At 46.6% G+C, this 21130-nt stretch overlaps 10 protein-coding genes across 14 annotated transcripts; 8 read left to right on the forward strand and 2 right to left on the reverse strand.

Annotated features, from left to right (window-relative positions):
• The first annotated feature begins 5 nt into the window (after positions 1–5).
• Positions 6–1838, forward strand: LOC136189359 (heterogeneous nuclear ribonucleoprotein A3 homolog 2-like). 2 transcript variants are annotated; one of them, XM_065977298.1, is made up of 3 exons: positions 6–637; positions 686–1237; positions 1381–1838. In XM_065977298.1, exons 1-3 carry the CDS (start codon positions 186–188, stop codon positions 1526–1528), a joined length of 1152 nt encoding a protein of 383 aa, XP_065833370.1. In that variant the 5' UTR covers positions 6–185; the 3' UTR covers positions 1529–1838. The 2 variants fall into 2 exon arrangements, with proteins under 2 accessions (XP_065833370.1, XP_065833369.1); XM_065977297.1 differs by having other exon boundaries at positions 6–1237.
• On the reverse strand, positions 1612–4763 carry LOC136189355 (endoplasmic reticulum membrane-associated RNA degradation protein-like). Of its 3 annotated transcripts, none has more exons than XM_065977291.1 (17): positions 4160–4763; positions 4007–4113; positions 3851–3952; positions 3768–3789; positions 3650–3723; positions 3500–3597; positions 3332–3447; positions 3167–3281; positions 3014–3116; positions 2933–2962; positions 2816–2875; positions 2514–2765; positions 2379–2458; positions 2136–2331; positions 1990–2081; positions 1840–1941; positions 1612–1792 (listed from the first exon to the last, which is right to left on the reverse strand). In XM_065977291.1, exons 1-17 carry the CDS (start codon positions 4311–4313, stop codon positions 1657–1659), a joined length of 1839 nt encoding a protein of 612 aa, XP_065833363.1. In that variant the 5' UTR covers positions 4314–4763; the 3' UTR covers positions 1612–1656. The 3 variants fall into 3 exon arrangements, with proteins under 3 accessions (XP_065833363.1, XP_065833362.1, XP_065833364.1); XM_065977290.1 differs by having other exon boundaries at positions 2816–2884; positions 4160–4762; XM_065977292.1 differs by lacking the exons at positions 3768–3789; positions 4160–4763 and having other exon boundaries at positions 2816–2884; positions 4007–4024.
• On the forward strand, positions 4351–6697 carry LOC136189356 (single-minded homolog 1-like). 2 transcript variants are annotated; one of them, XM_065977293.1, is made up of 11 exons: positions 4351–4405; positions 4454–4635; positions 4692–4843; positions 4897–4989; positions 5037–5118; positions 5167–5252; positions 5300–5475; positions 5533–5642; positions 5730–5856; positions 5905–6413; positions 6462–6697. In XM_065977293.1, coding segments are annotated over exons 1-11 (1632 nt in total). In that variant the 5' UTR covers positions 4351–4403; the 3' UTR covers positions 6575–6697. The 2 variants fall into 2 exon arrangements, with proteins under 2 accessions (XP_065833365.1, XP_065833366.1); XM_065977294.1 differs by having other exon boundaries at positions 6468–6697.
• On the reverse strand, positions 6425–7877 carry LOC136189361 (KICSTOR complex protein kaptin-like). The gene is made up of 2 exons (XM_065977299.1): positions 7540–7877; positions 6425–7487 (listed from the first exon to the last, which is right to left on the reverse strand). The coding sequence occupies exons 1-2, from the start codon at positions 7850–7852 to the stop codon at positions 6640–6642; spliced, it is 1161 nt and encodes a 386-aa protein (XP_065833371.1). The 5' UTR covers positions 7853–7877; the 3' UTR covers positions 6425–6639.
• A 10-nt stretch (positions 7878–7887) lies between these two features.
• On the forward strand, positions 7888–8933 carry LOC136189364 (leucine-rich melanocyte differentiation-associated protein-like). The gene is made up of 2 exons (XM_065977304.1): positions 7888–8350; positions 8500–8933. Exons 1-2 carry the CDS (start codon positions 7901–7903, stop codon positions 8830–8832), a joined length of 783 nt encoding a protein of 260 aa, XP_065833376.1. The 5' UTR covers positions 7888–7900; the 3' UTR covers positions 8833–8933.
• A 44-nt stretch (positions 8934–8977) lies between these two features.
• On the forward strand, positions 8978–10796 carry LOC136188861 (protein FAM161A-like). Its single transcript, XM_065976656.1, has one exon. The coding sequence runs from the start codon at positions 8997–8999 to the stop codon at positions 10746–10748; it is 1752 nt and encodes a 583-aa protein (XP_065832728.1). The 5' UTR covers positions 8978–8996; the 3' UTR covers positions 10749–10796.
• A 73-nt stretch (positions 10797–10869) lies between these two features.
• LOC136188862 (uncharacterized) lies at positions 10870–12432 on the forward strand. Its single transcript, XM_065976657.1, has 3 exons — positions 10870–11185; positions 11236–11725; positions 12059–12432. Exons 1-3 carry the CDS (start codon positions 10934–10936, stop codon positions 12319–12321), a joined length of 1005 nt encoding a protein of 334 aa, XP_065832729.1. The 5' UTR covers positions 10870–10933; the 3' UTR covers positions 12322–12432.
• Positions 12433–12556: 124 nt separating this feature from the next.
• LOC136189652 (uncharacterized) lies at positions 12557–15226 on the forward strand. Its single transcript, XM_065977673.1, has 5 exons — positions 12557–12671; positions 13212–14413; positions 14469–14711; positions 14769–14838; positions 14893–15226. Exons 2-5 carry the CDS (start codon positions 13219–13221, stop codon positions 14909–14911), a joined length of 1527 nt encoding a protein of 508 aa, XP_065833745.1. The 5' UTR covers positions 12557–12671; positions 13212–13218; the 3' UTR covers positions 14912–15226.
• Positions 15227–15511: 285 nt separating this feature from the next.
• Positions 15512–17963, forward strand: LOC136189665 (uncharacterized). Its single transcript, XM_065977689.1, has 5 exons — positions 15512–15614; positions 16155–17356; positions 17412–17657; positions 17715–17784; positions 17839–17963. The coding sequence occupies exons 2-5, from the start codon at positions 16162–16164 to the stop codon at positions 17855–17857; spliced, it is 1530 nt and encodes a 509-aa protein (XP_065833761.1). The 5' UTR covers positions 15512–15614; positions 16155–16161; the 3' UTR covers positions 17858–17963.
• Positions 17964–18310: 347 nt separating this feature from the next.
• Positions 18311–20972, forward strand: LOC136189664 (uncharacterized). Its single transcript, XM_065977688.1, has 5 exons — positions 18311–18413; positions 18954–20155; positions 20211–20456; positions 20514–20583; positions 20638–20972. Exons 2-5 carry the CDS (start codon positions 18961–18963, stop codon positions 20654–20656), a joined length of 1530 nt encoding a protein of 509 aa, XP_065833760.1. The 5' UTR covers positions 18311–18413; positions 18954–18960; the 3' UTR covers positions 20657–20972.
• Positions 20973–21130: the final 158 nt, after the last annotated feature.

Here is a 21130-nt window from a genome sequence, read left to right on the forward strand (position 1 = left end):
TGGTATCAACGCTCAACCGACATTTTCCAACCACGCGCCGTCTTTCTCCTTCGTCTCCGCTCGCCGGGTGTGAACTTTTGAGGTGATTTCGTGATTCGCGATCGCTCGCCGCCAATCGCAAGCGTCTCGAGAGAAAAAATCGCGAAATTCGCGCAACGCAAACCCCTCGCGTTCTTTTTCCGGTCATGGCACGCTTATACGTTGGAAAGCTCCCCGAAAACGTAACAAAAGAGGACATCGAAGCGACATTTAAGCCGTACGGCGACATCAAAGACATCTGGCTCGCTCGCAATCCGCCCGGTTTCGCCTTCGTCGAATTCGGCGATAAATCGAGCGGCGATCGAGCCGTAATGGCACTCAACAACCAACAGACGCTCGGAACGACGTTACGCGTCGAAGCGGCGAGCTCGAAACCGCGTCCCGGCGGCGGTGGCGGCGGCGTGGGCGGCGTGGGCGGCGGCGGAATCGGCGGAGATCGTGCACCCATACCGCGAGGTCGTCGAAGTCCCCCTTATTCGCGCGGTCGCTACTACGATCGTTACGCTGCTTCCCCGTATGGGGGCGCGGGTGCCGGAGGCGGATACGCGCCGCCTCCGCCCCCGCCGCCGCCTCCTTCCACTTATTATTACGATTATCCGTACGGGCGTCCTCCCGTTCGCCATTATGATCGTTACTATGGTGGCAGGGATTATTATGGCGAAGCCGGAAGTGGAGGAACCAGCGCTGGATACGATCGCGGCGGCGGCGGCGGCGGCGGCGGCGGAGGCGGCGGATATAATCGACCACCTCCTGCTCGTCCCTATGATGGAGGAGTCGGAGTCGGCGGCGGCGGCACCGGCGGCACCGGATATCATCCAAGTCCTACATCCGCTAATGCTACTCCTATAGGTCCAACGCCAACGGCTTATCCGGCGGCGGCGGCGGCGGTGGCGGCGACAGGAGTGGCGGCAACGGGAAGTGTAGAGAGTCTTCTCAATCCGCCTGGCGTCACTGGCACTAGTAGTGTTGTTGGTGGTGGTGGAGCGCTTCCACCGCCTCCTCTTTCAAGCAGCAATGCGCCGCCGCCTCTTCAACCTCCTGGAGTGCCTGTTGCGGCTGCTGCTACTCCTGTAGCAGCTGCTCCTGCTCCCGTTCCCGCTCCCGTCGTCGCTGTTGCTACTAGTGTCGCTCCTGTGGCTCCAGTGGCTCCTGCTCCCCTGGTAGCTCCTATTCCAACAGCTGATCAAGAGCCTATTAGGTACGTTTTAGCAAATAACAAAATACCGCATTTATCTTAATTAAAATAGACGTTATATTATAGAGATAGAACCCCATAAAGTGTCTATTAGACGCCTCCTTTGTTTTCGTTCTGAAAAGTATTAGAGTAAATATGTTTCCCAGATCGAGAAGTCCATTGGGTGAAAAGACCGCTCAAGTCGTCCAGCAACAAGAACAGCCACAAGAACAGCCACAACCAGTCGCCCCTGTTGCTGTTCCTGTGGCCGGAAGTGAATCAACCGGAGTTGGCGATGGCGCTACTGAATCCTAAGCATACCTACGTCATCATCTCAGACGTTTCGTTTCTCTTTGTTTTGTGATTGGTAAGTGCTTTGTTTCCCCTCCCCTCCCCCTCCCCCCCGGTGTCAATAATAATAATAGTATAAAAAAAGCGAATTATTATTTCTGGAAATTGTGTTTATGCGTTTGCTCGAGTAGTTTATCGGCGAGTGCCGCCGCGTCCTCCCATTTATTGTCAGTGACGCTTGTTAGAGATGCGAGATTCTCGGAGCTCTGTAGACATTGTTTCAAGTATCTAAAGTAGCATTCTTAGACAATACACAACGGTTTTTCGTGTTGTACTTTAAGGACGATGCTGGACAGCTTTTCTGCTGTTCTGTTTTGAGTAGAAAGAGTAGGGCGATACTGTAGAGCGCTTCCAATACGGAGACAATTGCGGGCAATCTATTCGTACATAGAAAAGTTACAAATTTCCGCTATGAGACCGCGTACCGGCGACTGAAACGTTTGTATGTTTCTCTTCTACTGGATCGAAGCTGTTTATCGCGCCACAGCTGAATTCTCTCTGATGCGTAGGCAAGAATCTGTTATGATGTCAGTATTGTATCATTTCTTTATTGTTCTTCGCTTTACTTTACCTGCTTGACTGTTTGTGATAGGTGATCCGTTATTTTTCTTACTGTAGAGACGATCTGTGAGTTTTCCTTGCTTTTGCAGAAACGCAGCGTTTCGCTTCTCTGAAAGATTCGAAAAATATTGCCTATTGTTGTTTCTCCACGGCAAATCTCTCGCATCCAAGAATTCTCAGAAGCAATTTCGATTATGCCGTTTGTTCTAAGATAGCAATGACATAAAATAAATAAATAAATAAATATACGTACAATGTAAAGTTGATGGGATCGAAATCGGGGGGAAATTCTATTTCCCTGGCACAGAGTAAAGGTTTGAACAATGATGCAGCCTGTGGGGGAGAAAGTCTAGTCATTCTTTGGACTTCCAAGGGATTTTTTTCTAACTTGTCTCTTCGCTATAGCTAAGGGATGAAACAGCGATTTGTAGGCGGCTTTAGACGACAAGACTGCCCTTAAATCATCGTCCTGCATCGAAGTTTTCATTTCGTGTGGATAATAAAAGCAGAGTGCAATAAACAGGGTAAGAACCCAGTCCCCCAATTCAAAAGGAATCGAATAAATGTCGACGTCTCCGTGGCTCACGCGATCGCGTAAACGCGGTCCATCAGCGTGAACTAGAAGATCTAAAAACATAGTCTACGTCAGCGATGACGCGTTGCGCGCGCGTATGAAACGCGTCGACGAACTAAAATCGTTTCGTCGACTTCGACGAACAAATTATTGGGCGAATTATCTGCCAAAACGGGCTTCAGCATCTAAGTGATTAAATACAAAATTCTTTTCTCAGTGCGGTCTATTTGTACCTCATCGAACGTTGTATAGAAAGATGTAGCCTGGAGAGAAAATAAGGAAAGAAATAATGATGACGTAGACGTGCAATAGACCTCAGCTGTTAGAATTCTAGACGGGCAATTATTGACAAAAGCGAACAGACGTCTGAGGCAATGCTCCAGCTGTGGAAGCAGAAGTGCAATCGAAAACCAAGGCCTATAAAAAACGACTCACTCAGACGAGAGTACTCATTATGTATTTCCTACTTTTTCTCTGTCAAAAGCCGAACAGCGTAAATGCAGACGTCTTTCATGGAGTCTTGAATTAGAGGTGCTGTTTGAATTACTTTGTAAATTCCGCTCAAATTCATCTTGTGTAGGGCTGCTTACGAGGAAAAATTAGTACACTTTGTTGCCCTTACTGATGATTACGTGGAATTGAGGTGGAAACGATAGAAAAATCGCGGAATTTTATAAATGGTTTCCAGCAAATTTTGACGTCTTTCAGAGGCAAACTGGCGGCGAGTGTCAGTAAAAATGACACAAGTCTAGTGCGTGCATTAGTTAGAGTTATAGTAATTTAAATATAAGAAACTCTACTCTTTGTGAAGCTCCCTAGGAGCCAAAAAGCCGTGCCAAGCCAAGTTACGAAGATTGAGCCCACCTGGCGGGCCAATAAACAGTCTTAGACAGTATGTCTAAAGCGAGTAGTAATCCTAAGAGATATGCGCTTGTATCTCAGATACAGACCGCTGCTTTTCCTAGACACATTTCTAGCTTTTCACCCAGGAGAAGATCTTTTAGCAATAGAGGAACTGCAGTTCCTAAATTGGGGTCAATTAATTGACTAATGAAATTAAATGTATACGTTCTGTCAGTGAAGCATAGACCTTGGATAAGAAAGAGATGGTCTACAACGTTTTTAGAAATTACTACTTATATAAAACGTACGTCTCTTAGTGTCTTTTCTATAGCAGAAGTGGTAAGGAGTAGTGCTAAGAGGACATCCACATCTGAGGAGACGTTGAGAAAGTGCAAGGCGTCAGTAAACACCTGAGCGAGACTATTATTTAAATAATTAATTAATTAAAACGTCTCATTAGCTACTTTCGAAGATATGGACCACGAAAAGTCAAAGTTTTTGGACTGGAAGTGTCGATCGCACGTTTTTAGAGTTGAAAAAAGGTTGGCGAGATTGATTTCCCAATTTTTTTCTACGACAATGTTTCGTTCGCCAAGGACAGCAAAGTGACTCTCTACCTGAATCGACGACATCTCGAAGCCTCTTCAAATCGAGAAATATTGTCTCGTCTCTTCGTCGAACAACATCGCTATCTGCACGAACGCTGGAAGAGTAGCAAAGAAGACGTCGCACGTTATCGGAAAGTGCCGAATTTCGAGCGAACACACTCATAGTTCCTTATTCGGGCATGTGATGACGTAGACAACGTCATCAGTTCGACGTAAGCAGAGCCGTATTTAGCTCGTTCGACAGGCCCAAACCATGTACGCTGTCGTGTCGTCGTTTTCCAGGTCTAACGAAACGTCTTTCAGGTCTTTCGGAGATGCGAAAGCTTATCAGACGGCGAAACGCCGTCGCAACGCGACATCCGATGCCGTTTTCCAATTGGCCGATCTTCTTCCCCTTCCTCCGGACACCGACGTGAAAAAACTCAAAACGAACGACGTGCTACGTCTAACCGTCGGCTTCATGCGGTTAAAGCATCTACTCAAAGGTAAACTAAGCAAGAAAAAAGCGGGGGCCCCGCCCCCATCTTTTGCTACACAAAAGGCGAGAAAACGACGCGAAAACGAGCGCTTCCCACTGCCTACTCATCGACGAGCTCGCCGACGAGCTCGACTATAAATAGCGGAAGCCCATTATCGACGGGATGTGGACAATTGTCGGCGAAAGCGACGATCATTCGACCCGATCTTCTCAAGGTAAACAAAACACGTGACCAAACCAGCGCTCCTTCATTTCTCCACGAATTTAGGCTTTGGACGGATTCGTCATCGTCGTCGACGCGACCGACTTGAATCTGGTCTACATTTCGGAGTCGGCTTTCGATTATCTCGGAATATACATGGTACGTAATGTGAAAAAAATCGAATCGGCGTACATACGGGATATCAGATTGATTTGATCGGACGTCCTTTGCGAAATCTCGTCGTTTCGGAGGACCTGGACAGCGTTGCATCCAATTTGTCGTGCACTGGTACGTATTCTTTTTGATTTTAATTAATTAATTAAATTATTTTCTCAGATTTTGGGTGTCGAACTTTTTTCTGTCGTATGAAAAGCGCGAAAGGAAAGCGTCCAAATGGGCGGACGCGATCGCCGGGACAAAAGGTTCAATTCATCAAATTTTTAATTAAATAATTAATTTTTTTCTCTAGCTGGTTCACGTGACGGGGAGAATGCATCGATTTCAGTGCGATCAATCGAGTCAATTGTGTTTCGTGGGAACGGTTCGCGTTGTGAAACCCACGCCAATTGCGAAGCCTCGTTTCAGCGTTTGCCTTTTCACCAGTCGAACGACGCTAGAACTTCAAATCATTAAAATCGACTCGACGTAAAATTGACTATAATAAATAAATAAATAACGTTGTAATTTTTATTGATTTTTCAGTGTTGCTCCTGAATTGAGTGGGAGTAGGGGTAAGGCCATAAGTGGTTTCAAGTGTCAACAATACTGGCATCCGGATGATTTATCGTGGATTATGGATTCATTTGATAAGCGTAAGATATTTAATTAATTACTCATAACATATTTTTGTTTAAACGCGCGAGATATTTAATTACTCGTAATATATTTTCTATCTCTAGTGCTTAAATTTGGAGAGGGCATATGGCTTGTGCACAGGATCATGTACAAGGGGCATTGGGCTTGGATTCAAGCCCATTCGACTATTTGCAAGAATAAATATATTGATAACTCCGTGTCACTTGTGAGGTGAGGATATCATAGGAACGTTTCAATTAGAATTAGTCCTTGTTGTAGCGAGGAAGTCGGCTTGCGAGCGCTCAACTTGAGAGAACCGTTATCGACGTCACTTCCTTCCTCTCCTCCTTCTCTTGTGACAAATGACAAAATCCCCGTAACACGTCTACGAAATCGACGTCAGAGGAGTCCCGTACTGTCGGAGCTTCCCAGTCCGCAGCGCGACGGCTCAAGTGAGGCGACAGCGATTTTGACGACGGACTGGAGCGATTCATCATCTCCGCACATTTTTCCGAAGCCTGCTGAGCTGCCGCCCCCGCCGCCGCCGCCGCCAGTCGCCATAGCAACGGTGCCGTTTTCCTTGGCGGCAACGAGCGTTCCGTCAGTTGAATCAGCTGAGAATGACGGCGGGTCTCTTGAAGCGACGGGGGAGCCAATGCTTCCCAGCTGGTCAAATTCCACGGAATTCGACTCCATTATCAATGATCTTCTCAGCAATTCGGGCAGTAATGACTGTCTTTTTGATATGCCAATCTTGCTTGACTCATCATCGCGAGAGCAAAGTTGCGGTGAGCATCAATAAAAATAATAATTCGTGTATATATTTAATAAAATAGGGGTAGAATCGTATGGACACTTGCCCTCGATCGGCTCTTCATCACCGGATATAGTGCGGATGGTTGACGACGATGATGACGATAATCTGCTTCAGTTGCACTTAGATTCGTAACAACACCCCGTATGGCCATACCCTCCCCCCCCTTTTTTTTTGTAGATATGCTTTGTTTGTGCGTTCTATACTACTTTGCTACATAGACTAGCGAGTCGTTTCTCACAGAACGATTTAACTTGATCGATATTGTGCTGAAAAACGTGCAGACCGCTCAATGACGTTGCAACGAGCTCTCGAACGCCGTCACCAAAAACGTCAACATAGTCGACGAAGTAGAGCGGCTGAGCGAAAGTTAAGTCCGAGACCAGACTGTACCCGGACGTTGTCTTCTTATAGATGAGTAACTTTTGCCCGTATGTGCCAATGAGCAATTCCTTCTGCCCGTCCCAAGTGACGTCACACGCTGCGACGCATAAAACGCTGTCGTATCGATCGGATGACGGAAGTGGAACCGGTTTGGCGAGTCCCACGTGATCGACGTCTTCGTAGACGATTGCTAGTTCCATAGCGCAGCCAACTAAGAGATTAAGCCTTTCGTCGTTGTCTCGGAAACGAAATAACTTGAGCGCGGTGATTGGTCCATCGCAGATTTTTAATGAGGATGTTTTCTCGTTTAGGATGAGTGTTAGGACGCCGTTTTGACTTCCCAGCGCCGTGCAATTGTCGTTGAAAATTTCGATTCGCGTGACGTTGCCAATCGATTGGGGGGAATCGATTGATTTTTTGCTTTTTTCGTGAACGCCGTGGAGTTTGCAGATTTGGAAATGATGAACGCGTCCGTCGCCGCCGCTTAGGAGAAAAAACGGGCCGTCGCCGCTGCCGTCGTCGTCGTCGTCGTCGTCGTCGCCGGCGATACGACGACTGTGTATCAAGTGATAGGGAAGAAAGTCGAGTTCGCAAGACTGAAAGTCGTCTACTACGTCATTCCAACTAAACGACGCTCTCGGATCGTTTTGACTGTTGTGTGAGCCTGAGATATAATTAAATTAATTAATTGAATTGATTGATTAATTGGATTATACCGTATACGTTTAGAAAGAAACGTTTTCGGCCTTCTTCTTGCTTGATGATCGCTATTCCGACGACGAGACCGTTGGGAGGACGAACGAAGGCGTCGATTGCCACTATTTCGGCGTCTTCTGGTATGTAGGTGAATGGGACGTCGATTTTCGTCGCTCGAAGATGAGGCGTCGCTTCGAATTCGAGACACGTGACTTTTCCTTGCACGGACGCTGTTAGGATTCGGTGCTTTTTGTCGGCCAATGCAAACGTCGTGCAACCGTAGACGTTCGTCTGAGACGAAAGCGAACAATGGTGAACTTGGACAAAGTTCATCTTATCGACTCCCCGGATAAGTAAACATTATCTCCCGTATCTTGCCGAATGACCGACAGTTACGACGCCAATTCGGAGCCCAGTTTCGAAGGTCGACCGCGTACGTATACGATCATCGAACAGGAAGGCGGTGCAGCGCGTCTCGACGGCGATCTTTTGACGTACACGGGCCAAGATGCCGTCGTAATTCCATCGAAGGTCGTTCGTCAGTATCGACACGTGGCGCGTCGAATCGACCTCAGCTACAACTGCATCGCGTCGTTCGAGGGTCTCGCCGACTTCAAGGAACTGCGCGAGCTCGTGCTCGACAATAATCGGCTCAAAGACGGCGTCAAAATTCCGCTTTTGCCTCGTCTCGAAACGCTTTCGCTCAACAAGAATCTCATTACTAATCTCGATCCGTTTCTCGACGCGCTCGTCAAATCTTGTCCGAATATCACGTTTCTCAGTCTCCTGGGCAACGTTGCCTGTCCAAACGAGTTATCTTGTTCCGATAAGGTACACAAGCGAAATAGAGTCCTTAATTGAATTACAGTAGAAGGCACTACGACCTACTCTTGATTGGTCGCCTTGGCCTTTGTGACGTCACTCTCCTTGACCGTATTTGGAAGTTAGGTTACGTTGTTCTTACTCTTTCTTTTCCTAAGGATGAGGAGGACTATCAGCGCTATCGCTATTACGTCATCTATCGTCTGCCCAAACTCAAGTTCTTGGACTCGAATCTCGTGACAGCGAAGGAACGACAGGAAGCTCAGCGCGTTGGACAGTTTATGCGCGTTGTGCAACCGAGCGCCGATTTGCTCTCCAAGCAGGACGAGTTGGCGCGAAAACGGAGTCAGGAGGATGATCCAGATTATTCCCCTTTGCCTGATACGCTTGCACGTGAGGGCGGTCACAAGGGAACGTATGGCGTGTGTCGGTATGTGTACTATGGCAGACATTCTGAAGGCAATCGCTTTATTAGAAACAGTGATTTGTGATTGATCGTGGGGGTGGTGGCTATGTTTCTGTGTTTTCCTTTTGTTGTTTGTCTTGTTGCTTAATTAAGTCGGATCTATTTTAATAACCCCCCTTGATTTTTTCCTGTTATCCGGGCCTGAGGTGTACATTCGGGACCTACTTCTGTTGCTATTCGACGGCAAACATGTCGGTTTTGTGCGTCCGCGCTGCAAGTCAGTCGCCGCCTGGTCAGCGATCGCCAGAATCGCGAACGATCACCTTAGCGGCCAAATTCGACCGGCCGATCAAGAATCGTCGAGCGGTCGAGGAGAAAAACGTCGAAGAAATCGACGCGACGCCGCAAATTTGCGAAACGGTGTACGAGAACATCGTATCGGACGACGACGACTTCTACGATCGCATACAGACGCTGAAACGCGACAACGAAGAAGAATCGATCCAAATGGAGCAAAACAGTGACGTCAGTGATGACGTCACTCTCGATTCAGAGTCCCAAACGTTTTCACCGCTAAAAACGATTGAGGACATGTGGGAGAATTTTTCCGTGGACGACTACGTGGATCGACGGAGTTTGAGTCGAAGAGGCGACACGTGGCCTCACGTCACCGTTCCAAAACCATTTCAAATGACGTTACGCGAGGAAAAAGAGGCGCCGGCAAAACAGGCAAAACGAGCTAAAATCGCGGAAGAAATTCGACGTCAAAAACTCGCGGAAGAAGTCGAAGGAGAAGTGGAATTGAGAAAGAAATTTCGCGCGCGTCCCATGCCCGCGACAACGTTGATACCAATGTATGAAGCTATGAAGGAGAAGAGCGAGATGAGACGAGCGCACGTGCGAGCCGTCGCACGGGATCTAGTCGACGAAACGGAAAAACCATTTCGTTTTATGGAACGAGAAGAGCGGAGAAAGGAAGCGCGAAGAGCGGAATTGATGAAGAGTCCTTCATCAAAGAAAACTCGTGACGTCACAAAGGCGCGTCCCGTCCCGCGGGAAATCTTCGATTCCCGTATTAATGATGAGATACGGGAGGAGGAAGAATATCGTAAGATTCGTATACGCATGCGCGCGGAAGAGACGCTCGCCGCCGCCGCTCTGCCGCGAAGTATGCAGGTAAAGGGACGCGACTACACGATCGGTCCTCTTCGATATCAACTCCTAAAGGAACGCGAATCGAAAGCGTTTCTTACGAACGATCATCATTTTCGTCCCGAAGTCAATCAATCAGTTCCCGATTTTAATCAACTTCAACGTCAAATGAATGATGATTTAGTCGTTGCTAAGGAACGGGCGAAGACGACGACCGTGGAGCCGTTTTTCCTTCGAACGGCGCTCATTCCGTCGCGTCGCGATAAGGTATTTGATGAGATGAAGCGCGATGACTACGCGCTTCCCGAGACGCGATGGCCCTTTTCGCTTCCGCGAGGAAAACCCGTTTATCGCGCCGGTACTTACGTTTCTCCGGCGGCCGATTCCATGGCAACACGATCGACGACGTCGTCGCGTTTGCGCGAAAGCGTTAATCGATCGAGTTTGAATGAGAAACGATGGAAAGAGATTCGCGCCGCCGATTGCGAGTTGCGTCTCGCTGAGAAGCAGAAATTGTTAGCGCGCGCCGTTGCTAGGCGATCAAGAGCGAATGATCGCTCGGCGCAGCTGAGAGCGTCGACGCGCGAGCGGATCAATGAATATAAGGAGAGTGATTGGAAAAGGCGCGAGGAATATCGAAACGAGTTGGAGGAAATTGAGGAGAGGCTAAGTCAGCGTCCGTTCTTGTTTGAAAGAGAATCGCAGGTAAATGCGCGTAGATCGGCGCAGAGAAAGTACGCAAAGGCATTGGAGTCAGCTGGGGTCGATGAAGAGGAAATAGAGGAACTGGTCAGGTATGACGACGAGAATTCGTCTCAGGACGGAGACGAGGATAGGTCAGCCTTATAGACAAAAAATAACAGCTATATTTAACACAATAAAAATACGATCAATGAATTATTTCCATGCACGCACGCACGCGCCCGGCTTAGAGATTGACGTCATCGTTATATTTAGCAGTGGTATATAAAGCGCGTGGAGAGCGACTATGGCCATAAAGAGGAGCTTTCGCTGGCGTTCGATTCAGTCTCAAGATGCATTGCAAGCTGTTTCCAACGCACTCGAACGTTCAAATCGACGCGTACACGAATCGCGAAGAAGATTCGGACGCGTTCGACGACGTTCTCGCTTCGAAGGCGCTAACTCGAATCGAAATCGTCTCAAAGACGACGTCGACGTGCGACACGTCTCTATTGAAAGAGATAGGCCCTCTGTTCGCATGCAGACAGCTCAGCGAACTCGAAATCCGAAACGTCGATATCTCGCACTTGACCAACTTCCCCATGGTAGATAATTAGAAAAAAATTATTGATTTATTTCTAATATTTTTTTCTAGTTTTCGAGATTACCTAATTTGGTTCGGTTGTCAATTTCCGGCACGAAATTAAAGCAGCTCGACCCCTCAATTGGATCTCTCGTTCAACTCAAAGAACTCTCTCTTAGCGACAATCAACTGACGTCACTTCCTTACACTATTTCCTGGTGCTGCTCCTTAGAATCGCTCGACTTACGACGAAATCGATTTCAGTGTCTTCCCGGCGTTCTATTGAAACTGACAAATCTCAAAGTTGTTCGACGTTTGGATAACAATCTCATGTCGGGGATATGTTTGTGTCCGAGTGAGAAGGAAATTTCGCCGGTGAAAAGCGAGAAGTACAATCCGCTCGCATTGCAAGTTCACTGCACAAAGAGTCTCGTCAAAGCGGGTCTCAATCAGTGGCAAGCTGAGACATATGTCTCATGGAATCTTCGATATCTTATGAATGAGTGGCACAAGGATATGAGGATATGCGAGTGGTGTCGTGCCGCGAGACAGACTAGTCAAGGTAAATTAATATATTTGGTCATGTGATTAAATAAATATTTGTTTTGTATGATTATGCTCAGAGATGACGTCTCTGATTTATATATATAAAATGTTAATTTTAGTCACGTGACCAAACAGATAGTACACCTATAAATCAGAGATTTATACATGCTCAAAATTAATCAAATGAATAAATCTCGGATTTATAGAGGTCTAATCTATTTGGTCATATGACTAAGTATTTGTTATGTATGTTTAACATCTCCGATTTATAAGTGTAACCTATTGGTCATATGATTTATAGAGGTCTAATCTATTTGGTCATGCGATTGAATATTTTTTTCGTTTATAGGTGGGGTGGAGGTGACGTGTCTTATGAACTATTGTTGGGAGAATTCGTGTGTTCCTTTTCGCTTGTTTGCCTGCTCGAAAGAGTGCGCGGGAAAGCTGCATTCCCACGTGAAGAATCTCTCCGCAATGTCAAGTCCAGGTGAAGAAGCTTGCATGATGCAGGAGCTAGGAGACGACAACGAAAATGATTTTATTGAATCCTGTGCAAATACTCCTCATCGGCGCAAAAACAAACACAAACGAAAAATTTGCAGAGTGATGTAGAGTTTGTTAGAAGTTGGATTTTTCAACTTTTGCTAGTGATTGCAATCACATTTGTTGCATTCACATTTTTGATCCAATAGCCATCCGGGCCTGGGATGAACGCATTTTTTGATGTTTCAAAAGTTAAGGCGTTGGACCCCAAGTCGTAGTAAGCCAACTCTAAGTGTCAGGAAACGAACGGTCATAGCTCAGACTGCATGAGTCAGCTGCCTCTCTAGTGCGCCTGCTCTGCGCATGCGCATCACGGCAACAGTCCGATCAAACGGATCAAACCGCTCCATTCGCGATCGATCGATCGATCGACGGTCTTCTTCTGTCCTGGTGACGACTTTTTGCTTTCCGTGAAGCAGGTGAGAAAGTCCATGAGAGAGCCGAAGCGCGTTTTTGACATATTGTAGCCTTTCGACAGTTTCCAGTTACGATACCCTGGCATCTCATGATCTGTAGCTTGAGTTTGATCCATACGCTTGCGGCTTGCGTATTTTTTGTCCTCGGTAGCACCATAGCAGTTAAAATGCGCGATCGACGATTCCCCGCGCGGGCCCCCACCAAGCATTCGCGCAATTCGTAGTAAGCCAACGTCGGTAAGCTGCTCTAAGTGTCAGGAAACGAACGGTCATAGCTCAGACTGAGTGCATAAGTCAGCTGCTGAGAATTCGTTTTCCTGACATTTAGAACTTTCCGTTGGCTTATTTCGACTTGCATGAATATTTGTTGGGGCCCGCGGCGAGAATCTTGTATTTCCGAACAGAGTCACGTGCGCTATGCGAGGTCCACACCCACCACAAAACCGACTATTAATTCTAATCTAAGCCATTAGAGAAGTAGCTTAGATGCTACATCCCACCGTTGCAGTTAAACTACTCTCTAAGGTTAACCTTTAATTTTAGATTTGAAATGGCTTCTAAATTCGTGAAGGAAACGCACGCCGCACCTCTTCATTGTGAGCCCACTTGTAAACTGTCGCACAGAAGCGCTTTTCAGTCGACGTTGCAACTGACACAACACACTCTTCAGTTTGAATTTTTGGGGCAATCGGAGTGGCGTGAATGCCTGACTGCCCTTGTCGGTCATCCATACCCTTTGGAGAGACTTTTCGACGATAAAGAAAAGAACGCAGCAACACGTGACTCTGAGCTTGCAGTTGTTACGTGGCTACAGAAGCGTTTTCCCAAAGCGGACGTTAGACACACAGGAAACAAAGTGGATGGGGTTCTGAAGACTGTTCCAGCTCTTTTGGCATCAGAATCGAAAAAGCCCGATGTCTCCATAGTCCATGAATTATCCGAAAAATTTGAAGTGCCTGTTTTGCTGATTGAGGTGCATTCAAAAAGCAACGAATCAGCTAAGGAGTCGTACGCGAGCACGATCAACAAGGCCATGCTCATCCTCTTTGATCAAATGCGTTGGCTTCGAAACGCAGATTCGACAATAACGGAATGGTCGGCTTTCGTCTTTCCGGCGTTCCAGACGGACGCTTGCGTCACCCGCGTCGATATAGAGTGGTTTGAAGATAGCATCATTTTTGATGGAACGTATCATCTGCTGTCTTTCAATGTCTGCGAAATAGCAGAGTCAATTGGATCAACGTATCAAAGGCAGCTTGAGCAAGTGCTTTCTCTTTCATTCAAAATACAAACCACACCGCCGAGAGTTGATTATGCTATTCCACTCAAGCAGGAAACGATTGCTTTACAATTTGGAGAAGGCTCTATTCAGATGCCGTCAGCAAATGCTATTGTCATTTGCAGCTACAAGGAAAAATCTGTCTACAAGTTCATCTTTAGTCCCGTTGTGCGAGATCATCTATCAGATGTGAGATTTCGTTTATCGAGCAACACCAATTACTTGTCTCCGCGTCAAAAACGATTTCTCCTTCCTGAGCCGACAGAAGTGCTTTGCCTTGACCAGCGCTTTTTCAAGTATCCATTATTGAAGCTGCCTTTGGGAAAGCGCGACGTGACGCGCTGTCTTGCTGACTATTTCGAGAGCGTTTCATTGGCCTTGCAACAGCTTCATGAATGCGGAATGGCTCACTTGGATGTCCGATTGGAAAACATTTGCTTCGACTGCTCTGACGAATCTGGTTTCTGTAAGTCTAGTCTCTAGAGAGGTTTATCTACCGAACGCTTAAACGGTACATTTAGTTGCTGTTCTTATTGATTTGGATCGTGCCAGCGAGCTGGACAGTTGTACCGTATCTGAGTTGTGCTATGACGGCAGTGTGATGTATTCAGCGCCGCGCGAAGATTGGTCTCTTGACAAATTGGACTGGAGGCAGTTGGGCATTGCCTACTACTATTGCAACTGCCCGAAGCCTGTCAGTAACTACCACGAAATGAAAGTTGGTGAACATTATACTGATGGCTATCTTGAGTCCCTTCTTGAAGGTGAGTAAGTGTTGTTATCAATGGCACCGTTGTTTATGCTTTCTCTTTACATCAAAGGCAATCGTTCGGACGTGTCACTCATTCCAGTCGAGAAGAAGGGATCACAGACTCTCAATGACGTACTTGGGTAGATACAACATTGTTAATTCATCACTGCGCCGCGCTTACGCCTGTTTCTTAGGTCACTTGAGACGAAATAAACCTGTTATTAATTTATTAATAATAGCTGCATGTTCTATGTTGTATATGTGTCTCGTTGTGTTTTTTGTTGGTTGTAGGAACGAAGAGTGAAGAGGGTAAACAGTCTACCGGGGCAGAGGTAGAATGTCTATCTACGTTTTCCCAAAGCGAACGTTACGTTAGACACACAGCACGCAAAGAGGATCACAAACGAAAAATTTGCAGAGTGATGTAGAGTTTGTTAGAAGTTGGATTTTTCAACTTTTGCTAGTGATTGCAATCACATTTGTTGCATTCACAATTTTGGATGAACGCAATTCCTTTTGTTTTTCTGATGTGTCAAAAGCTAAGGCGTTGAACCTCAAGTCGTAGCATAAATTAAATAGAGCTATGGTAGAGTAAGCCAACGGGGCCAGCCAACGGTAAGCTGCTCTGCTCTACAGTGTACAGCAGAGCCCTATAAAAGAGAGCTGCGCCAACCCCGTACATGGGCGCCATCTTGTGTCCAGCGGCTCACGTGAGTCACGTGATAAATCGAGTTGGCGCAGCTCTCTTTTATAGGGCTCTGGTGTACAGTACCCGGTCCCGTGGGAGTGGTCTCTAGTGCGCCTGCTCTGCGCATGCGCATCACGGCAACAGTCCGATCAAACCGCTCCATTCGCGATCGATCGATCGACGGTCTTCTTCTGTCCTGGTGACGACTTTTTGCTTTCCGTGAAGCAGGTGAGAAAGTCCATGAGAGAGCCGAAGCGCGTTTTTGACATATTGTAGCCTTTCGACAGTTTCCAGTTACGATACCCTGGCATCTCATGATCTGTAGCTTGAGTTTGATCCATACGCTTGCGGCTTGCGTATTTTTTGTCCTCGGTAGCACCATAGCAGTTAAAATGCGCGATCGACGATTCCCCGCGCGGGCCCCCACCAAGCATTCGCGCAATTCGTAGTAAGTCAACGTCGGTAAGCTGCTCTAAGTGTCAGGAAACGAACGGTCATAGCTCAGACTGAGTGCATAAGTCAGCTGCTGAGAATTCGTTTTCCTGACATTTAGAACTTTCCGTTGGCTTATTTCGACTTGCATGAATATTTGTTGGGGCCCGCGGCGAGAATCTTGTATTTCCGAACAGAGTCACGTGCGCTATGCGAGGTCCACACCCACCACAAAACCGACTATTAATTCTAATCTAAGCCATTAGAGAAGTAGCTTAGATGCTACATCCCACCGTTGCAGTTAAACTACTCTCTAAGGTTAACCTTTAATTTTAGATTTGAAATGGCTTCTAAATTCGTGAAGGAAACGCACGCCGCACCTCTTCGTTGTGAGCCCACTTGTAAACTGTCGCACAGAAGCGCTTTTCAGTCGACGTTGCAACTGACACAACACACTCTTCAGTTTGAATTTTTGGGGCAATCGGAGTGGCGTGAATGCCTGACTGCCCTTGTCGGTCATCCATACCCTTTGGAGAGACTTTTCGACGATAAAGAAAAGAACGCAGCAACACGTGACTCTGAGCTTGCAGTTGTTACGTGGCTACAGAAGCGTTTTCCCAAAGCGGACGTTAGACACACAGGAAACAAAGTGGATGGGGTTCTGAAGACTGTTCCAGCTCTTTTGGCATCAGAATCGAAAAAGCCCGATGTCTCCATAGTCCATGAATTATCCGAAAAATTTGAAGTGCCTGTTTTGCTGATTGAGGTGCATTCAAAAAGCAACGAATCAGCTAAGGAGTCGTACGCGAGCACGATCAACAAGGCCATGCTCATCCTCTTTGATCAAATGCGTTGGCTTCGAAACGCAGATTCGACAATAACGGAATGGTCGGCTTTCGTCTTTCCGGCGTTCCAGACGGACGCTTGCGTCACCCGCGTCGATATAGAGTGGTTTGAAGATAGCATCATTTTTGATGGAACGTATCATCTGCTGTCTTTCAATGTCTGCGAAATAGCAGAGTCAATTGGATCAACGTATCAAAGGCAGCTTGAGCAAGTGCTTTCTCTTTCATTCAAAATACAAACCACACCGCCGAGAGTTGATTATGCTATTCCACTCAAGCAGGAAACGATTGCTTTACAATTTGGAGAAGGCTCTATTCAGATGCCGTCAGCAAATGCTATTGTCATTTGCAGCTACAAGGAAAAATCTGTCTACAAGTTCATCTTTAGTCCCGTTGTGCGAGATCATCTATCGCGTGTGCGGCGTCGTCTATCAACGAACACCAATTACTTGTCTCTGCGTCAAAAAGCATTTCTCCTTCCTGAGCCGGAGCCAGTGTTTTGCCTTGACCAGGACTTTTTCAAGTATCCATTATTGAAGCTGCCTTTGGGAAAGCGCGACGTGACGCGCTGTCTTGCTGACTATTTCGAGAGCGTTTCATTGGCCTTGCAACAGCTTCATGAATGCGGAATGGCTCACTTGGATGTCCGATTGGAAAACATTTGCTTCGACGGCTCTGACGAATCTGGTTTCTGTAAGTCTAGTCTCTAGAGAGGTTTATCTACCGAACGCTTAAACGGTACATTTAGTTGCTGTTCTTATTGATTTGGATCGTGCCAAGGAGCTGAAGAGTCGTAACACCGTATCTCGGTTGTTCTATGACGGCAGTGTGATGTATTCAGCGCCGCGTGAAGATTGGTCTCTTGACAAATTGGACTGGAGGCAGTTGGGCATTGCCTACTACTATTGCAACTGCCCGAAGCCTGTCAGTAACTACCACGAAATGAAAGTTGGTGAACATTATACTGATGGCTATCTTGAGTCCCTTCTTGAAGGTGAGTAAGTGTTGTTATCAATGGCACCGTTGTTTATGCTTTCTCTTTACATCGAAGGCAATCGTTCGGATGTTTCACTCATTCCAGTCGAGAAGAAGGGATCACAGACTCTCAATGACGTACTTGGGTAGATACAACATTGTTAATTCATCACTGCGCCGCGCTTACGCCTGTTTCTTAGGTCACTTGAGACGAAATAAACCTGTTATTAATTTATTAATAATAGCTGCATGTTCTATGTTGTATATGTGTCTCGTTGTGTTTTTTGTTGGTTGTAGGAACGAAGAGTGAAGAGGGTAAACAGTCTACCGGGGCAGAGGTAGAATGTCTATCTACGTTTTCCCAAAGCGAACGTTACGTTAGACACACAGCACGCAAAGAGGATCACAAACGAAAAATTTGCAGAGTGATGTAGAGTTTGTTAGAAGTTGGATTTTTCAACTTTTGCTAGTGATTGCAATCACATTTGTTGCATTCACATTTTTGATCCAATAGCCATCCGGGCCTGGGATAAACGCATTTTTTGATGTTTCAAAAGTTAAGGCGTTGGACCCCAAGTCGTAGTAAGCCAACTCTAAGTGTCAGGAAACGAACGGTCATAGCTCAGACTGAGTGCATGAGTCAGCTGCCTCTCTAGTGCGCCTGCTCTGCGCATGCGCATCACGGCAACAGTCCGATCAAACCGCTCCATTCGCGATCGATCGATCGACGGTCTTCTTCTGTCCTGGTGACGACTTTTTGCTTTCCGTGAAGCAGGTGAGAAAGTCCATGAGAGAGCCGAAGCGCGTTTTTGACATATTGTAGCCTTTCGACAGTTTCCAGTTACGATACCCTGGCATCTCATGATCTGTAGCTTGAGTTTGATCCATACGCTTGCGGCTTGCGTATTTTTTGTCCTCGGTAGCACCATAGCAGTTAAAATGCGCGATCGACGATTCCCCGCGCGGGCCCCCACCAAGCATTCGCGCAATTCGTAGTAAGCCAACGTCGGTAAGCTGCTCTAAGTGTCAGGAAACGAACGGTCATAGCTCAGACTGAGTGCATAAGTCAGCTGCTGAGAATTCGTTTTCCTGACATTTAGAACTTTCCGTTGGCTTATTTCGACTTGCATGAATATTTGTTGGGGCCCGCGGCGAGAATCTTGTATTTCCGAACAGAGTCACGTGCGCTATGCGAGGTCCACACCCACCACAAAACCGACTATTAATTCTAATCTAAGCCATTAGAGAAGTAGCTTAGATGCTACATCCCACCGTTGCAGTTAAACTACTCTCTAAGGTTAACCTTTAATTTTAGATTTGAAATGGCTTCTAAATTCGTGAAGGAAACGCACGCCGCACCTCTTCGTTGTGAGCCCACTTGTAAACTGTCGCACAGAAGCGCTTTTCAGTCGACGTTGCAACTGACACAACACACTCTTCAGTTTGAATTTTTGGGGCAATCGGAGTGGCGTGAATGCCTGACTGCCCTTGTCGGTCATCCATACCCTTTGGAGAGACTTTTCGACGATAAAGAAAAGAACGCAGCAACACGTGACTCTGAGCTTGCAGTTGTTACGTGGCTACAGAAGCGTTTTCCCAAAGCGGACGTTAGACACACAGGAAACAAAGTGGATGGGGTTCTGAAGACTGTTCCAGCTCTTTTGGCATCAGAATCGAAAAAGCCCGATGTCTCCATAGTCCATGAATTATCCGAAAAATTTGAAGTGCCTGTTTTGCTGATTGAGGTGCATTCAAAAAGCAACGAATCAGCTAAGGAGTCGTACGCGAGCACGATCAACAAGGCCATGCTCATCCTCTTTGATCAAATGCGTTGGCTTCGAAACGCAGATTCGACAATAACGGAATGGTCGGCTTTCGTCTTTCCGGCGTTGCAGACGGACGCTTGCGTCACCCGCGTCGATATAGAGTGGTTTGAAGATAGCATCATTTTTGATGGAACGTATCATCTGCTGTCTTTCAATGTCTGCGAAATAGCAGAGTCAATTGGATCAACGTATCAAAGGCAGCTTGAGCAAGTGCTTTCTCTTTCATTCAAAATACAAACCACACCGCCGAGAGTTGATTATGCTATTCCACTCAAGCAGGAAACGATTGCTTTACAATTTGGAGAAGGCTCTATTCAGATGCCGTCAGCAAATGCTATTGTCATTTGCAGCTACAAGGAAAAATCTGTCTACAAGTTCATCTTTAGTCCCGTTGTGCGAGATCATCTATCGCGTGTGCGGCGTCGTCTATCAACGAACACCAATTACTTGTCTCTGCGTCAAAAAGCATTTCTCCTTCCTGAGCCGGAGCCAGTGTTTTGCCTTGACCAGGACTTTTTCAAGTATCCATTATTGAAGCTGCCTTTGGGAAAGCGCGACGTGACGCGCTGTCTTGCTGACTATTTCGAGAGCGTTTCATTGGCCTTGCAACAGCTTCATGAATGCGGAATGGCTCACTTGGATGTCCGATTGGAAAACATTTGCTTCGACGGCTCTGACGAATCTGGTTTCTGTAAGTCTAGTCTCTAGAGAGGTTTATCTACCGAACGCTTAAACGGTACATTTAGTTGCTGTTCTTATTGATTTGGATCGTGCCAAGGAGCTGAAGAGTCGTAACACCGTATCTCGGTTGTTCTATGACGGCAGTGTGATGTATTCAGCGCCGCGTGAAGATTGGTCTCTTGACAAATTGGACTGGAGGCAGTTGGGCATTGCCTACTACTATTGCAACTGCCCGAAGCCTGTCAGTAACTACCACGAAATGAAAGTTGGTGAACATTATACTGATGGCTATCTTGAGTCCCTTCTTGAAGGTGAGTAAGTGTTGTTATCAATGGCACCGTTGTTTATGCTTTCTCTTTACATCAAAGGCAATCGTTCGGACGTGTCACTCATTCCAGTCGAGAAGAAGGGATCACAGACTCTCAATGACGTACTTGGGTAGATACAACATTGTTAATTCATCACTGCGCCGCGCTTACGCCTGTTTCTTAGGTCACTTGAGACGAAATAAACCTGTTATTAATTTATTAATAATAGCTGCATGTTCTATGTTGTATATGTGTCTCGTTGTGTTTTTTGTTGGTTGTAGGAACGAAGAGTGAAGAGGGTAAACAGTCTACCGGGGCAGAGGTAGAATGTCTATCTACGTTTTCCCAAAGCGAACGTTACGTTAGACACACAGCACGCAAAGAGGATCACAAACGAAAAAATTTGCAGAGTGATGTAGAGTTTGTTAGAAGTTGGATTTTTCAACTTTTGCTAGTGATTGCAATCACATTTGTTGCATTCACAATTTTGGATGAACGCAATTCCTTTTGTTTTTCTGATGTGTCAAAAGCTAAGGCGTTGAACCTCAAGTCGTAGCATAAATTAAATAGAGCTATGGTAGAGTAAGCCAACGGGGCCAGCCAACGGTAAGCTGCTCTGCTCTACAGTGTACAGTACCCGGTCCCGTGGGAGTGGTCTCTAGTGCGCCTGCTCTGCG

The sequence above is a fragment of the Oscarella lobularis genome, chromosome 7, assembly GCF_947507565.1.
Source record: "Oscarella lobularis chromosome 7, ooOscLobu1.1, whole genome shotgun sequence".
Taxonomy (NCBI): Eukaryota; Metazoa; Porifera; class Homoscleromorpha; order Homosclerophorida; family Oscarellidae; genus Oscarella; species Oscarella lobularis.

Coding starts and splice junctions, on each gene's coding strand:
- LOC136188862 (XM_065976657.1), top strand. CDS start 10,934: ATGCATTGCAAGCTGTTTCCAACGCACTCGAACGTTCAAATCGACGCG. Junction 11,186..11,235: donor ACTTGACCAACTTCCCCATG/GTAGATAATTAG, acceptor ATTTTTTTCTAG/TTTTCGAGATTACCTAATTT. Junction 11,726..12,058: donor CGCGAGACAGACTAGTCAAG/GTAAATTAATAT, acceptor TTTCGTTTATAG/GTGGGGTGGAGGTGACGTGT.
- LOC136189664 (XM_065977688.1), top strand. CDS start 18,961: ATGGCTTCTAAATTCGTGAAGGAAACGCACGCCGCACCTCTTCGTTGT. Junction 20,156..20,210: donor CTCTGACGAATCTGGTTTCT/GTAAGTCTAGTC, acceptor CGGTACATTTAG/TTGCTGTTCTTATTGATTTG. Junction 20,457..20,513: donor TCTTGAGTCCCTTCTTGAAG/GTGAGTAAGTGT, acceptor TTTACATCAAAG/GCAATCGTTCGGACGTGTCA.
- LOC136189355 (XM_065977290.1), bottom strand. CDS start 4,313: ATGAGTGTGTTCGCTCGAAATTCGGCACTTTCCGATAACGTGCGACGT. Junction 3,724..3,767: donor CTATGCTTCACTGACAGAAC/GTATACATTTAA, acceptor ACCCCAATTTAG/GAACTGCAGTTCCTCTATTG. Junction 3,117..3,166: donor CGGCTTTTGACAGAGAAAAA/GTAGGAAATACA, acceptor CGTTTTTTATAG/GCCTTGGTTTTCGATTGCAC.
- LOC136188861 (XM_065976656.1), top strand. CDS start 8,997: ATGTCGGTTTTGTGCGTCCGCGCTGCAAGTCAGTCGCCGCCTGGTCAG.
- LOC136189356 (XM_065977293.1), top strand. Junction 5,119..5,166: donor ATCCAATTTGTCGTGCACTG/GTACGTATTCTT, acceptor TTATTTTCTCAG/ATTTTGGGTGTCGAACTTTT. Junction 5,643..5,729: donor TATGGATTCATTTGATAAGC/GTAAGATATTTA, acceptor TTCTATCTCTAG/TGCTTAAATTTGGAGAGGGC.
- LOC136189652 (XM_065977673.1), top strand. CDS start 13,219: ATGGCTTCTAAATTCGTGAAGGAAACGCACGCCGCACCTCTTCATTGT. Junction 14,414..14,468: donor CTCTGACGAATCTGGTTTCT/GTAAGTCTAGTC, acceptor CGGTACATTTAG/TTGCTGTTCTTATTGATTTG. Junction 14,712..14,768: donor TCTTGAGTCCCTTCTTGAAG/GTGAGTAAGTGT, acceptor TTTACATCAAAG/GCAATCGTTCGGACGTGTCA.
- LOC136189364 (XM_065977304.1), top strand. CDS start 7,901: ATGACCGACAGTTACGACGCCAATTCGGAGCCCAGTTTCGAAGGTCGA. Junction 8,351..8,499: donor AGTTATCTTGTTCCGATAAG/GTACACAAGCGA, acceptor TCTTTTCCTAAG/GATGAGGAGGACTATCAGCG.
- LOC136189665 (XM_065977689.1), top strand. CDS start 16,162: ATGGCTTCTAAATTCGTGAAGGAAACGCACGCCGCACCTCTTCGTTGT. Junction 17,357..17,411: donor CTCTGACGAATCTGGTTTCT/GTAAGTCTAGTC, acceptor CGGTACATTTAG/TTGCTGTTCTTATTGATTTG. Junction 17,658..17,714: donor TCTTGAGTCCCTTCTTGAAG/GTGAGTAAGTGT, acceptor TTTACATCGAAG/GCAATCGTTCGGATGTTTCA.
- LOC136189359 (XM_065977297.1), top strand. CDS start 186: ATGGCACGCTTATACGTTGGAAAGCTCCCCGAAAACGTAACAAAAGAG. Junction 1,238..1,380: donor GCTGATCAAGAGCCTATTAG/GTACGTTTTAGC, acceptor TATGTTTCCCAG/ATCGAGAAGTCCATTGGGTG.
- LOC136189361 (XM_065977299.1), bottom strand. CDS start 7,852: ATGAACTTTGTCCAAGTTCACCATTGTTCGCTTTCGTCTCAGACGAAC. Junction 7,488..7,539: donor TTTCTTTCTAAACGTATACG/GTATAATCCAAT, acceptor ATTATATCTCAG/GCTCACACAACAGTCAAAAC.